General features: G+C 36.0%; 1 protein-coding gene across 2 annotated transcripts; it reads left to right on the top strand.

Annotated features, from left to right (window-relative positions):
* The first annotated feature begins 2,486 nt into the window (after window positions 1-2,486).
* On the top strand, window positions 2,487-9,276 carry LOC132064489 (disease resistance protein RPV1-like). 2 transcript variants are annotated; one of them, XM_059457483.1, is made up of 5 exons: window positions 2,487-3,274; window positions 5,069-5,577; window positions 5,822-6,923; window positions 7,020-7,466; window positions 7,580-9,276. In XM_059457483.1, the coding sequence occupies exons 2-5, from the start codon at window positions 5,084-5,086 to the stop codon at window positions 8,966-8,968; spliced, it is 3,432 nt and encodes a 1,143-aa protein (XP_059313466.1). In that variant the 5' UTR covers window positions 2,487-3,274; window positions 5,069-5,083; the 3' UTR covers window positions 8,969-9,276. The 2 variants fall into 2 exon arrangements, with proteins under 2 accessions (XP_059313466.1, XP_059313465.1); XM_059457482.1 differs by having other exon boundaries at window positions 2,976-3,274; window positions 5,069-5,595.
* The last annotated feature ends 4,587 nt before the right edge of the window (window positions 9,277-13,863 follow it).

The raw sequence follows: 13,863 nt of genomic DNA, 5'->3' as shown, positions 1-13,863 counted from the left end.
CAAGGGGTATGAATACCCCATTCCCCTCATTTATCATCATTCTACACTCCCTTGATCTATAGAAACCTCCATAAATCTTTCTTAAACACTTATAGCCCCTTAGATCAAGAATTTAACAAGATTACACTAAACTAGTTCATGAAAAGTGATTGTTCTTGCTTCTACTTGATGTTGTGGTGAGTTTGGTCTTGAAAAAAATTGGTGTGGCTAAATTTCTTCAAGTATAAGGTATGTTCTTTATCTTGACTTTGATATTGAGTTGTTTTTGGAGGATTTTAATAGTTTAGAGTGAAGGAAAACATAGTATAAAGGTCGTAGTTTGATATGTTGATGTTGTTGGCTTATGGGCTAATTTTCGAAGGAAATCTTGGGCGGATTTGTATATGTTGGTCATGTAGTATCTTGATTATGTTATTGTTGATGTTGTTATTGATGTTTGGGAGCTGTTTTAGAATTGGTTGGAGCGTATAATATAGGAGAAATGCTGTCCAAATTATGTTAACTTATTAACTAGCTAAGTTTGAGTGTGAAAGTGTTCCTATGGCCTGATTGTTGTATGAATCATCTTGGATGTTCCTATGGCCTGATTGTTGTATGAATCATCTTGGATATAGATTTGCGTCGGAAGGTAGACTTTGAGTGGATAAGTAAGTTACGAGGCATGTTAAGGCGTTCTTTTCTTTCCTAAGGCATGATTCTCGTTGCTTCGAGCTTACACAAAGTATGTCCATAATGATTCCTCTCTTAGAAATATTAGAAGCATATGCTCTTGATGTTCTTATGATATTGTTGATTCCTATCTCATGATTATTGGCTATTGATCTCATATTATGGTTATTGCTCTTATTACCGATGTTGATCTCATCTTATGATTATTATTCCTTCAAGGTGAGATATGTGCATGATAATAGTTCCATAATGATAATCAGAGGTTTACTGACCTTACATCACTCCGATAAAGTCATAGCTTTTATTTGGGCTCTCATGCATGCTTATATATATATTCTCACACCGAGTCGCGCTATAGTTATATACTACACATATATATATATACCGACGCCTGGGTTTTCACACTGAGTCCTGAAAGGGCAAGGTATGTTTCACGCCGAGTCTTGAAAAGGCCGGGTACGTTAAACACAGAGTCTTGAAAAGGCCGGCACGTTAAACACAGAGTCTTGAAAAGGCTGGGTACATTAAATAACAAGTCCTAAAAAGGCCGGGTACGTTATGATGATGATAACATCGAGCCTATATGGCCGAGTATGGTATTATACACACACATATACATGTATACATGTATACATGTATATACATACATATGTATGTATGTATATATGAAAATGTTTTTTTTCAAAAAGGCAAGCATGAATGACATCCGCCTTAAGAGGGATACAGAGGTACAGGTTGATGTCTCATATCTTATGTTATCTCCATATTTTCATTATGTTGTTATTCATTCCTTACATACTCAGTACATCATTCGTATTGACGTCCTTTTATTTGTGGACGTTGCGTTCATGCCCGTACGTAGACAGAGAGATGGTTCAGACTCTTAGGCTGCCATCTCAGCGGCTGTACAGAGCACTCCGCTTGTTCCGGAGTTGCAGTCCAGTTGGTATGATCTTTTTGTGTATAGATGGGTATGGAGGGGTCCTGTCCCATCTTTATTATGTTATGCACTCCAGTAGAGGCTCATAGACAGATATGGACAGTTAGTTTTCTTATGGTCATCTCGGTTTATATTCTATTGTATCACTGCTACGAATAGCCTTGCCGGCATATGCACTTGGGATTAGCTTGATGATTTATGTATGTTATGCTTTGGGCTTGTGTTCCAGACAGCTTATGGTATCTATGAGTTAGCATTATGGCCCACTCAGGTATCACTAAGAAACGCATGTATGTGGTGCTTGGTAGGTTAGTTTCGGGTACCCGTCATGGCCATCCGGTTGGGAAGTGACAATATCAATTATTTTTACAATATTAGTTATAAATATATGATTATTAATTAATATATTTTCAAGAAATAATATGTATCTTCAATGGCAGATTTAATATCAGTTACAAAGACACATATTTGTCAAAATTTAACTTTTAAATTTTAATAATTAACTTTATTTAAAATTTAATCAAACTGTGTAATTACACTTGTGCAACTAAACAACACGCTTGTAATTATGATATGACAAACGAACAGGTCGTCGTAATTACTACCTTAATAATTACACCAATTTCAATAACCATGTGGCTTTCCAAACAGATCGATAAAGTTTGTTTTTAAGCTCAAACATACCCCTCAAATTAACAGATCAAATTTGACTCTTTAAAAGCCAAGTGACATTTTTTAACTGGTGCCACATTTTAATTCAAAATAATTAAAATCCACCCAAGTTTTAAAACCTAAACCGGTAGCCGACCCATTTTCATTCTCCAAAATTAAACATATTACATACCTTTTCTCCTCCTTAGAAATTAGAACTATTCGATCTGGGGTTCTGCAGCTCCTGTGAATTCAGTGACACTTTAGCACAATTATAAATTTTGGCACTCTGCTTTGAGAAATTTGTGTGGCAAGGAGTGACATTGAGAAAAGAGTGTGCTGAGTGGTAGAGAGGAAAAAAATGGCCTCAACATCTCTACTAAAGTCATCCCAAACCGTTCTCGACAAATTTGAGTTTGTAAAGGGACAAAGCCTTCGCCAGCCGTCCATCTCAGTGGACCGTTGTCGAGAAACTTCATATTCTAATTTTTGAGGAGGAGAAAAAGAATGTACTATGTTTAATTTTGGAGAATGAAAACGGGTTAGCCACCAGTTTGGGTTTTAAAACTTTGGTGGATTTTAATTATTTTGAATTAAAACGTGGGACCAATTAGAAAAAAATTTAAGGAGTCAAATTTGAGAGGTATGTTTGACCCAAAAACAAACTTTACCAGTATTTTTAAATCCAAAGGTGGAAGGATGGATTCCGTTTTAAGAGTGGTCCAAATATAACATATTTCTTTCATAAATAGAGTTAAATATGCCGAATGTATCATAAGGACCAAAATAAGCATTTATCAATACTTGAGGGACCAAAAATACTATTATTAATTTTAACAATAGAAAAATGGGGTTGACTTGACATTGGGATCTACTGTGCATCTTCCTTTGAATTTCCCATGGGGTTCTTCTTGTGCACTGCTTCGCCTATGCATAACCATTATTACAAATTTCAACATTCAAGAATCCAATTTACCTTAAAGCTGAAGCTTTTCTCATCTGAAAGCAAGCCAGGTAATGAGATAATCTTTCAAGCTCTAATGCACTTTCAAATGGTTCACTTTAATTCTGTTTGGCTATTCAATTCTATGTTATGTGCGTACGTTGTTACTGAAGTAAAAAGGCTAGTTTCCTAGATATCTGAACACAAAATATTTAAAAGCAGTCTCCTTTTAACTACTTCATTCTTGATTATCTTTATGTACTTTAGATTGGTGGAAATACTTAAGCCAAATACATGCTGATCATTGCAGTAACAGATTAGGTATTTTGTGATTTAAGGAGGAAAAAAAGTGCACATGAGTAGGGTAAAACCAGGGTACTTATGGAATATTGGATTTGTTTCAAGGTTTTGCCTCCCTATGGTTGACTATTTCACCTTGGGGGAAACTGAACCTGAGTAGTTGGTGGATCATTTCAACAATTGAACTTATTCATTCAAATTGATGTGTTGAATTCTTGTTCTGCTTTTAAACTACTTACTTTTTTCTCTTCAAAAGTAGTTATCATTCTAAAACTCGTTGTAAAATCTGACATTCATTTCTAGAATTGGTGATGAGATGGAATAAACCAGATAAACTTTATATTTGAGTGAGCAAGCTAGAGAAAAGAAAGATTAGCCTTTTGATCCTTTTGCCTTTAGTTTTCATGTCAAGTTATCCGTTCTAGTTTATCGGCATTGTTGTTGGTGAGTATGGTATTTAGGCTCTGTCTCCCCTTACTAAATCATATCACCAACGTCATCTTGTTAAAAACAGTCTAGAGTTCTCCAGTGTCAATGTTAGAAACAACAAGTAGTTGTAAAATTTATTGCCTGCTGGTCTTCATACAAACAAGAATGGAGGAGGAATTGAACCGTGTTTAGATATTGTTCCTTTAGTGCTTAAGAAAAATGGGAGGGCAAAGGGTATGTTACCTTAAACAAAATTCTTTTATGAGGAATAATCTTGTGAGGGTACTAGATTCAGGATGAACATAGTTCTAGTATTCCCCACTCAACCTAATTTGGCAAAGAACTCACGGCGATCTTCGGGACAACCAAGAAGAGATGTTGAAGGAAACGAATGGAAAAACCAAGAAGAGATTTTGAAGTCAATGAATGTCCTTTTGCCATTTCCCAGATTCGTACTTTGCAGATTCTAATTTGGTGTTTCTTGAAGGACTTGCAAAATTGTCATCATAGATTATCATTTTCTTGTTTCGTTGCAGTCCTAGCATAATTGGTGGGGCTGTATATGAGGTTATATAGCTGGTGATTCCCTTGTCTCCTTTTCACTACCTATCAGTAATTCAGTACAAGAATTAATACCACCCTGCTAGTAGAAATACGTCGACAGTTCTGAGTCATATGACTGTAGCCAGCATTAAGACTAATCAACGTTTGCATGTTGTACTTCTGCAATGTAATGGACCTATGCTGAAGCAAACCCTTTTGTAGTCAGTTCAAGTGTCCGATATTTTAATTTGGAGTTAGCTGATAGAACATTTGACTACTTCCTTCATTTTTTGTTAAAGGTGTAAAGAGAATCCATGTCAAAGGGACATTGTTTCTACCAATGGTATATATGCTAGAAGCATCAATACTGGCATCAAGTAACTGAGTGATGAAAAAAAGATCCACATGTCTAATCCTGAAAAAGATTTTAATTTTTTTTTTTTGGCTGCAGTAACCACTTCCCATCTTCCAATTTTGTGTTTATCGTATTCAATTTTATAAAATGCATAAGACAACATAATTTCAGTAACTTATATACCATTGTTTTTCTTTTTCGATGAACTTTGCAGATTAAAGAGCATCTTCATTTATAGCTTTGATCCATATTCATGATGAGTGCTGAAAAAGCATCAATCTCCAGGCCTAGATGCTCGTATCATGTCTACTTGAGTTATAGAGGCCAAGAGATCAGCATGAACTTTATCAATCTCCTGCACACAGCATTGACTGATGTAGGTATTCAAACATTCAAGAGACACAGTGAAGGTAGAAAAGGAAAGATTGTTGGATCAGAATTGCAAAAAGCAGTCAAAGAATCGAGGATTTCAATAATTGTATTCTCCGAAGATTATGCATATTCCAGAAGGTGCCTAGATGAACTTGTGAACATCCTTCAAAGGAAGCAAAGCGCTGGTCATATGATTCTACCAGTGTTCTGTCGTGTAGATCCATCCCATGTTAGAAAGCAGACAGGATCTTATGCGAAAGCATTTCATAATTACGAAGAGCAGATCATGGTGGGGACGGTTGAAAGAAGGAATGAGCACATAGCAAAGGTTAATATATGGAGAACATCTCTCAAGGAGGTTGCAAATACGTCAGGGTTAGTTCTAGAAGACGGGTAAGCTAAATGAAATTTATTTTGGCTCTGCATTGTTAAAAAGATACGTGTTCAAATAATGAAAGTGCGACGGAACTTTCAATATTTATAATATTCTGCTGTTTTACGATATTGATCTTCTATCATGAGGGCTGTTTACTGACATTCAACTTCCATCTTGTTCAGTTGTGACATAATTTGCATTTAACCAATGTAATCTATCTGAGTGGTCCTTTTCTTCTGGCAGGGATGAGCTGAAGTTTATTCAAGAAATTGTTGAGGACATTTGGGGTAAACTGAGTCGCAAAGTTTTGAGTTTTGCCCCATATCCAGTTGGAATATATCCCCGTGTAAAAGAGATTAGTTTCTGGTTACAAGATAGCTCGACTAATTCTCCCACATTGATGATTTATGGAGAACCTGGAATAGGGAAAACAACCATTGCGAAAGCTCTTTTTAACCTGCATTGTGACAGATTTCAATGCAGCAGTTTTGTTGCAAATATTCGAGAGATCGCAAAAGAAAGCAGTGGTTTGATTAGCCTACAGAAAAATCTTCTTTCAGATCTTTTGCAAGAGGATAAGATTGATCTAAGTGATATTGATGAAGGAGCTTCCATGATCAAAGAATGTTTAGTCCACAAAAGGTTTCTTCTTTTTCTTGATGACGTTGATGAGTTGGACCAACTGAAAGCAATACTTGATTCAAGAGATTGGATTCCTACAGGGAGTAAAGTTATTATAACAACTACAAATGAAAGCTTGCTAAACCGCCACGATGCTTTTGTGATGTATGAAACCAAGAGACTGGACAATTGCGAGGCGCTTCAGCTTTTCAGCTTGCATACTTTTGGTCAAGACCATCCCGTCAAGGAGTACATGAAGCAATCCAAACAGATAGTTAAACATTGTCGAGGGGTTCCTTTAGCTCTTCAAGTTCTAGCCTCTTCGCTATGTGGTGAAAGTATAGATACGTGGGAAAATGCAATAAAGAAATTAGAGAGGTATTCTGAATGCCATAACCATAAAGTTCTTGAACTAAGCTATGAAGCTTTGCCAGATGATCATGAGAAAAATGTATTTCTTGATATTGCTTGCTTCTTCGTCGGGAAGGACAAAGATTATACAATCAAAATTCTGGATGAATGTGGTTTCCATGCTACTGCTGAAATACAGAATCTCATTGATAGATGTCTTCTGACAGTGACTCCTGAAAACAAGCTAATGATGCATCAGTTACTACAAGAAATGGGTAAAGAGATCATCTGCCGAGAATCGCCCACAGAACCTGGTAAATGCAGCAGAATCTGGCATCACAAGGAAGCCCTCAGTATACTGCAGAAAGAAACTGTATGACTCATTCCTCTTGTACCAATTTGCTTTTTCTTTTCTTTTTTCTTTTTGGCCTGGAGCTCATGCTCACTTAAATGCTATTTTCCATTTCAGGTTACAGAATGTATCGAAGGGCTGGTTCTTAAAATGCGTGAATCAGATAAAAGCAAACCAGACAGACACGATAATATATCAAAAAGACCTCACTGTGATGATTCAACGAGTACTTCAACATTGACTCTCAAGAAAAATTCACCAAAGAGGCTTTGCCTTGGCCTTTTCTCTTGGCGTCGAGTGAATTCTGTTTTGGAAAGACCACAGACTGTACCAAATGAAGCCGGAATAAGTACTAAAGCATTTTCTAAAATGCAAGAATTGAGATTTCTTGAGTTTGATAATGTGCAACTTTCTGGCACCTATGAAGGATTTCCAAAGAATTTGAGATGGCTGCTCTGGCATGGTGTCCAATTAACATCCTTTCCAAGTAGCTTCCCTCATGAAAATCTTGTAGTTCTTGAAATGAGCAATAGCAACTTGCACCGAACCTGGGAGGGAGCAAAGGTTTGCTGACTTCCGTTCATGTCTAATTTTGTGGCTGATTGTGTTCTGGCAGACTTATTGATATTTTTTCTAACACTGACTTTCTCTCTACCTGTCTATCTCTTTTTCCTCAGTCTCTACGATCATTGAAGATACTTGATCTCAGTCACTCCCATAGTCTCATGAAGACCCCTGACTTCTCTGGACTGCTGAATCTAGAAAGAGTTATTCTTGAAGATTGCATAAGTTTGGTTAAGGTCCACGAGTCCATTGGAGGACTCAATAAACTTCTTGTCTTAAATCTGAAGGGATGCGAGAGCCTTAGGAAGCTTCCAAAGAAGACTGGGGAAATAAAATCCTTAGAAGAACTAACACTCTGTGGGTGCTCGAAGCTGGAGTTTTCTACGACAATGAGAAATCGTAGCGACTCTCTGCCTGCTAAATCAGTTTATTCAATCTTTTGGTCTTGGATGTCACTGTGGCCAAAGTCAGTAAGTTCAGTGGCAGAACTCTTTCAGGTCACCTTACAAAGTTTAGATATTTCACATTGCAATCTGACCGACACCGTTATTCCCTGTGATCTTTCTGTCCTGTCCTGCTTAAAATATCTGAATCTAAGAGGAAATCTCATTTCTACCCTGCCAGCGAGCCTGAAGAGCCTAACCATGCTGCAGTCCCTTCAGTTAGCTGACTGCACAAGACTCCAGTGGATCCCAGAACTTCCATTGAGTTTACAATTATTGAATGCACGTAACTGCAGATCACTGAATAGAGTAACAAATCTACCAAATTTCATGAGGTCACTTGAATTGCACCTAGAGAGTTGTGGAAAACTGGTTGAGGTTCAGGGAGTATTCAAGCTAGATCCTATTGAAGACATCGTCGATATTCTTGATCTATCTTGCCGTGATAATTTGCAGGTCAGAGCAGCAGACGTGGTGGAACTTTGCAATTATCTGACCTCAACGAAAAGCAAAGGTCTTGTTCAGGGACTGTACGAATTTGGTATACACAGCATTTTTATTCCTGGAGGCAAGGTTCCTACCAAGTTCAATAATATAAGCACAGGGAGCTCAATAGCTTTCACTGTGCCTCAACTTCCTAATGTCAAGATACAAGGATTAGAGATATGCATTGCTTATGCAGAATATTATGAAGAATGTTTCAGTCAAAGGCACTTCATAAAAGTGAGCAATAAGACCAAGGGGATCAAATGGATATATGGTCCAACAATTTTTGGGATTGCAGGTCCTTGTAATCCGATGCTATGGTTTAGTCATTGGAAACTTGGAGATCAGCTAGAAAGGGGAGATCAAGTTGTTGTTTCGTTAAGCATGAGTTGCTTGGTTAAGGAATTTGGTGTCCATCTGGTATGCTCTGAACAAAGGGAGGAAGACACCCTCTCGGAGAATGCAAAGGAGGGATGTCGTCGACCCTGCTATCCACTTCAGCATGCAATTGGAGGAGATTTGTCTCCTTATGAGCTAAGCTCGGGTGTTTATCACCTCTCCATTTACTCTTGAATCTTGATGGATAATTGTTCGAAAATTAGGTTCCAAATTCATTCAAGGTGTGAACTTTCCTTTCACCCATCAGTGCAAGTGCTGAGATTATCAATGTTTGGGTTGTTGGAGTTAAATATGTAGACATTGGGTCCACAGAGGCCAGTTTCTAATCTGTGATTAAGTAGATAAAGGGGAGTTGGTGATTTTCAATTTGAGTTAGAAAGTTATCTGAGCTATTATTTGGTGTTGTGATCCATTTTTGTACTTTTAGACCATGTAGTATGGTGGTTTATGTGACATTGTTCTGGCCCTAAAGTCCAAAAGGGCAGGTCTTACTAAGCCCGTTATGTCGCGTCTGTGGAAAAGTAGCCTGACCACAAGGATTTATCAGATGCCCCTACTCTCAAGCCTAAAATATCGATAGATCAACAAGAAGAATGAACGTTCTACCCCATCCCTCACACCACCTGAAAGGTGATATTAATATGTAGTTGTACCATGTTTGAAAAGGCAATTATATATTTATGGATTAAAAAATAATTTCCAAATAAAAAGACGAGTTTGCTCCCAGTTTGTTAGAAAGAGTAAAACAAAAGCACATGAGTGATATGCTATTGAAAAATTAAAGCACAAATTTTTGATATGTAATGTAAAGAGAAATGTTTGTAAAATGAACTTGAAAGAGAAGTTACAAGAGATAATGGAACGTTATGTTGTAATTGTTGGATGAATGAGTCCTTCTCAATGTACAAATTTTTGTGTATTTTTATAGCAGCCATTTTGGGTCTTTTATACTTTTCTCATGTACAAATTATTGTCTTACCCTTTGGTTACAACGATAAACGATTATAATTTCAAGATTCAATGAAATTATTTACAAATAATTTAATAGAAACAACAGAAAAGGCTCAAATATGTCATCAAACTATCGGAAATGGTACCATTTATGTCACTCATCAATAGTTTGTCTCATTTATGCCATCGACCATCTCGAAATGACTCATTTATCGCATTTCAATCAATAGTTTGGCTCATTTATGCCATCGTTCATTACCAAAATGAGTCATTTATGTCATTTTTCATTAACGTTGATTTTATAATACCGTATATGACATGTACCCCATTAGGTTCTACGTCGTTTAATTAAACCACCAATTTTAAATCCCAAATTAATAAAAAATCCCATACACCCTACCCACCCACAACCATAATTTAGTTGAGTGTCACGTACGTAATATCTAGATTGTAAAATCGGCGTTAATGAAAAAAGCATGGATGAGTCATTTTTAAGTAACGGCGATGTTATAAATAGATTAAATTATTGATGAGTGGCGTAAATGAGTCATTTCCAATAGTTATCGCATAAATCGTTAAACTATTGACGATATGGCATAAATGAGTCATTTCGATAGTTGATCATATAAATCGACCAAACTATTGACGAGTAACATAAATGAGTTATTTCAAATAGTTCGATAACATGTTTGGCTTTTCGTAGAAACAATGCATCATACTCAGTAGATCACGAGATATTTATACTAAGGTAGAAGTACTTCAAGAATGTAGAGCTAAAATCTGTACTCGTCTATGAGCTTCGTTCATGAGGAAATAATGTTTTATCTGAAGTTTGCCAATACCAACTACAACTAAAAAATTTGAATTATTTTTAAATATAACTTAAATAGCAGGGTAAAAATTGACCACTAAGCTTTAAACCTAACCGATCGCCTGGATAGATGAACTCGGTAATGATGGGCCAAGATTCCGTTTTTGGGTAGGTTGACCGACTTGGCAACTGGCAAGTGACCAATTTGAAGTTATCTATGATTGGGAATTAAATTATCCCTTCAAATCCTACTTCTAATACAAAACGTAGTGAAAATTACAGTATAAATTAAACCTAACAAGAATCAGGGAGGGTAGCAAGCAGTAGAGTAGGAATGGCCCTAAATAATCGAAGAAAGTTCATATTTCTCATCCTCATGCATACACTCATAGTATTTATGGCCCTCACTTTGATCCTAAGCAATGACAACGACGATAATGTACTATCTTCACCCTCACTTGCAGAGTTTTGCGTGAAGCACTATTTTGGTCCCAAACGGCCCTTAAAAATACAAAGTTCTAGTATTAATGATGCAGCTTTATGCAAAGACCTGCTTCGTCGTGTCACCAGGGAACATTGTATTAGTGGAGAATTTGATCCTTCATATGTGGCAGCTCTCAGAAAATTAGTTCCAAAATTTAAAGACAACGAAGATGCTCTCAACAAATTTCTTAGCAGTAGAACTCGATGTCCGCCAATTTATCCGGTCAATTAGTTCAAGACTTTTTATGGCGCACTTCAATACTGTATGATTTTTTGTATCGGAGCTACAGTTTTGAGGTGTATTTAACTAAATCTGCAGTTAATTTTGGTTTTTGGAATAGTTAGTGGGCGTTTGGCCATAAAAATTATTCACTTTTTTCCGGAGTTGTATTCCGGAATACTGAAAACAAGAAAAACTTATTTTTCAAAAAATTTCCACATTTTTCACTTTTTTACACTACATTTCACCAAAAACTACAATTTCAAAAACTATGGCCAAACACAACTCCAACTCCAATTCCAACTTCAAAAATTCCAAAAAAAGTGAAAAAGTTTTTGGTATTTATGGCCAAACGGGCCCTTAGCATAGGTGGATCCAGGATTTTGAGGTTCCAGGTGCTACACTAGACTTCGAATCGATCTATTTTGAGCTTCGATTCGGGTTATTCGTTTTTTCGATTCAAGTTATTTATTTTTGGTATGTATAAACAAACTGATTTCCAAACTATTTTATTCTTTGACTTGATTTTTTTTTTAGCTTTCGTTCGGGTTATTCTTATTTTTAATTTATATAGACAAGTCGACAAAACGGAATAATTTAATAATTATGCAATTCTCTCGACGAATTTTCATATTAAAGCTATCGTCTAACTCATCAAGAATAAATAATGAATACTAGAGCTATAATTCATTGTTAATGCATATTTAGATGCTCAAAACAAAAACTAAGTGAACACTACGAATACTACAAAAATAGAAGGAGAGCAAATATCGTGTTTTTAAATGTAGAAAACAGTAGTTTTTACAAAAAAAAAAAAAAAAAAAAAAAAAAAAATGTAGTACGCCTGGGCCGATCCGGTGCGTTTTGTGCAGAAAATCGGGGACTCTACCAGTGGCACCAGAAAACCATTTGTCAATACGAGTGCCAATTTATATATGTATAGTACTCTATCCTATATACACAACATATACATACAAGGTTTCGATCGGGATGTGCGGGTGGCGTGACACTCCCTCCCTTAGTAGATCCGGTCCTAGTCACTTATGTTGTTCAGTTATGATACATATTAGACCACTCTCCTCCCTAATTGACATTCTGTTTAACTTCTAATTCTAAGGGATATTTAATGAATTTTGTCATCCAGCTTTCAGTTGCACGAAGGCCTAACTTAACTATACCTGATAACAGAAAATAAGAAAACACTAAATTCAACACGTGTGTAAATTTTGCCATGTAGTATATCCACATCAAATTCCTAAAAAGACACACGTATGTTGAGCTTTAGAGTGTGATCTTCGTTTGGATCGCTTGCGAGACTGTACCCTGACTTTTAATTGGTTTCTCCCGTAACATTTATCGTATCACGGACCGTAGCACCATTTGAAAAATCATAAACCCCTCTTTTGACCTAACTTAATACCCGATGTCTTTCCTCATATGACACATCATGAAATTTCTTTATTGGAAAATGACATTTTTTTGGTTCAAGGTCCACATCCCAACTTTGTAGTTATTTAGATTTCTTTATTGGAAAATGACATTTTTTGGTGAACCCACTCACTAAGTCCACATCCCAACTTTGTCGTTATTTAGAGCATGCGTGGGCTAGCTAATTGAAAGTAGTTTGTAAACATTAAGAGTGTTTAAATAAATTTCATAAATAAGATAATATTTATTTAAGTGAAGGTATTTGAACTATGCGAATTTCATACCTAAACTACAGGTGTTCATAGAACCGTCTGATACGATCATAAACTCATATCAAAATATTTCCTGGAGGGATATAACATGCTATGTGAACATCATGCTCCAAAAGCTCTTCCAAAGAGTTCCAAGTGGCAGTACACGTGTTTTTTTTTTTTTTTTTGAGTGAATAGGTTTGAAAAAAACCTAAACTATCACCATTTTGCGAGTTCAATACCTAAACTATTGGATGTTCTCAGGACCCATGAACTACCATGAACTCGTTGTGCTATGTTAATTCATTTTTAATATTTTTTTCATCTCAAACGCGCCTCGTAACAAGTCATCCCAAATATTTTGCCACACCTCAACTAGGGTTTTTAATCTAGTTACAATCCAAAGGATAATAGGACCACCAAATATCAATATCTATATCTATCTATTTAATGGTACTATATTAAAAGTGGGAAATCCTTAAGCGAAAAGCTAAATCACTAAAATACCCTTCTAAATAATTTAATTATCTTACGTATTAAATATTTTTTTTAAAAAAAAAAAAAAAACCGGCCGCATACAAAAGCCACGCTTCATATTCCATCAAGAGTCAAAACTATTGGTGGAGTAGGCAAATGACGTCAATGGCCTTAATAAGGTCGGTCTCCAAGGCATTTCCATTTTTAAAATAAAATTTCTTCAAGTTTAGTGGATAAAGTATAGATTTTTCGTGAGGTATTTTCTTTTCTCTATCCCCGAATCTGGGTCACTAGATCTGAACCTTTTTAAAATTCTATAATTTACTTGTGTTATGTAAGTGTAAATTTTGTGGGGAATAGTATTTGTTTTGTACAAGGAACAAATGCTTTTTCTTCGATCTTAGTGATTTTGTGGGGTAATTTTTGTTACTTTTCTTTTGGTCCATTT

This window comes from Lycium ferocissimum, chromosome 7 (assembly GCF_029784015.1).
Source record: "Lycium ferocissimum isolate CSIRO_LF1 chromosome 7, AGI_CSIRO_Lferr_CH_V1, whole genome shotgun sequence".
NCBI classification, from domain to species: Eukaryota; Viridiplantae; Streptophyta; class Magnoliopsida; order Solanales; family Solanaceae; genus Lycium; species Lycium ferocissimum.
The sequence above is the reverse complement of the archived record's forward strand: the minus strand, read 5'-3'. Positions and strand labels throughout refer to the sequence as shown.

Bases quoted from the DNA above. Each gene is read 5' to 3' on its own strand.
- LOC132064489 (XM_059457482.1), top strand. From the start codon at position 5,084: ATGATGAGTGCTGAAAAAGCATCAATCTCCAGGCCTAGATGCTCGTAT. The intron at 5,596-5,821 runs GTAAGCTAAATG...TTCTTCTGGCAG, and splicing joins GGGTTAGTTCTAGAAGACGG to GGATGAGCTGAAGTTTATTC. The intron at 7,467-7,579 runs GTTTGCTGACTT...CTTTTTCCTCAG, and splicing joins GAACCTGGGAGGGAGCAAAG to TCTCTACGATCATTGAAGAT.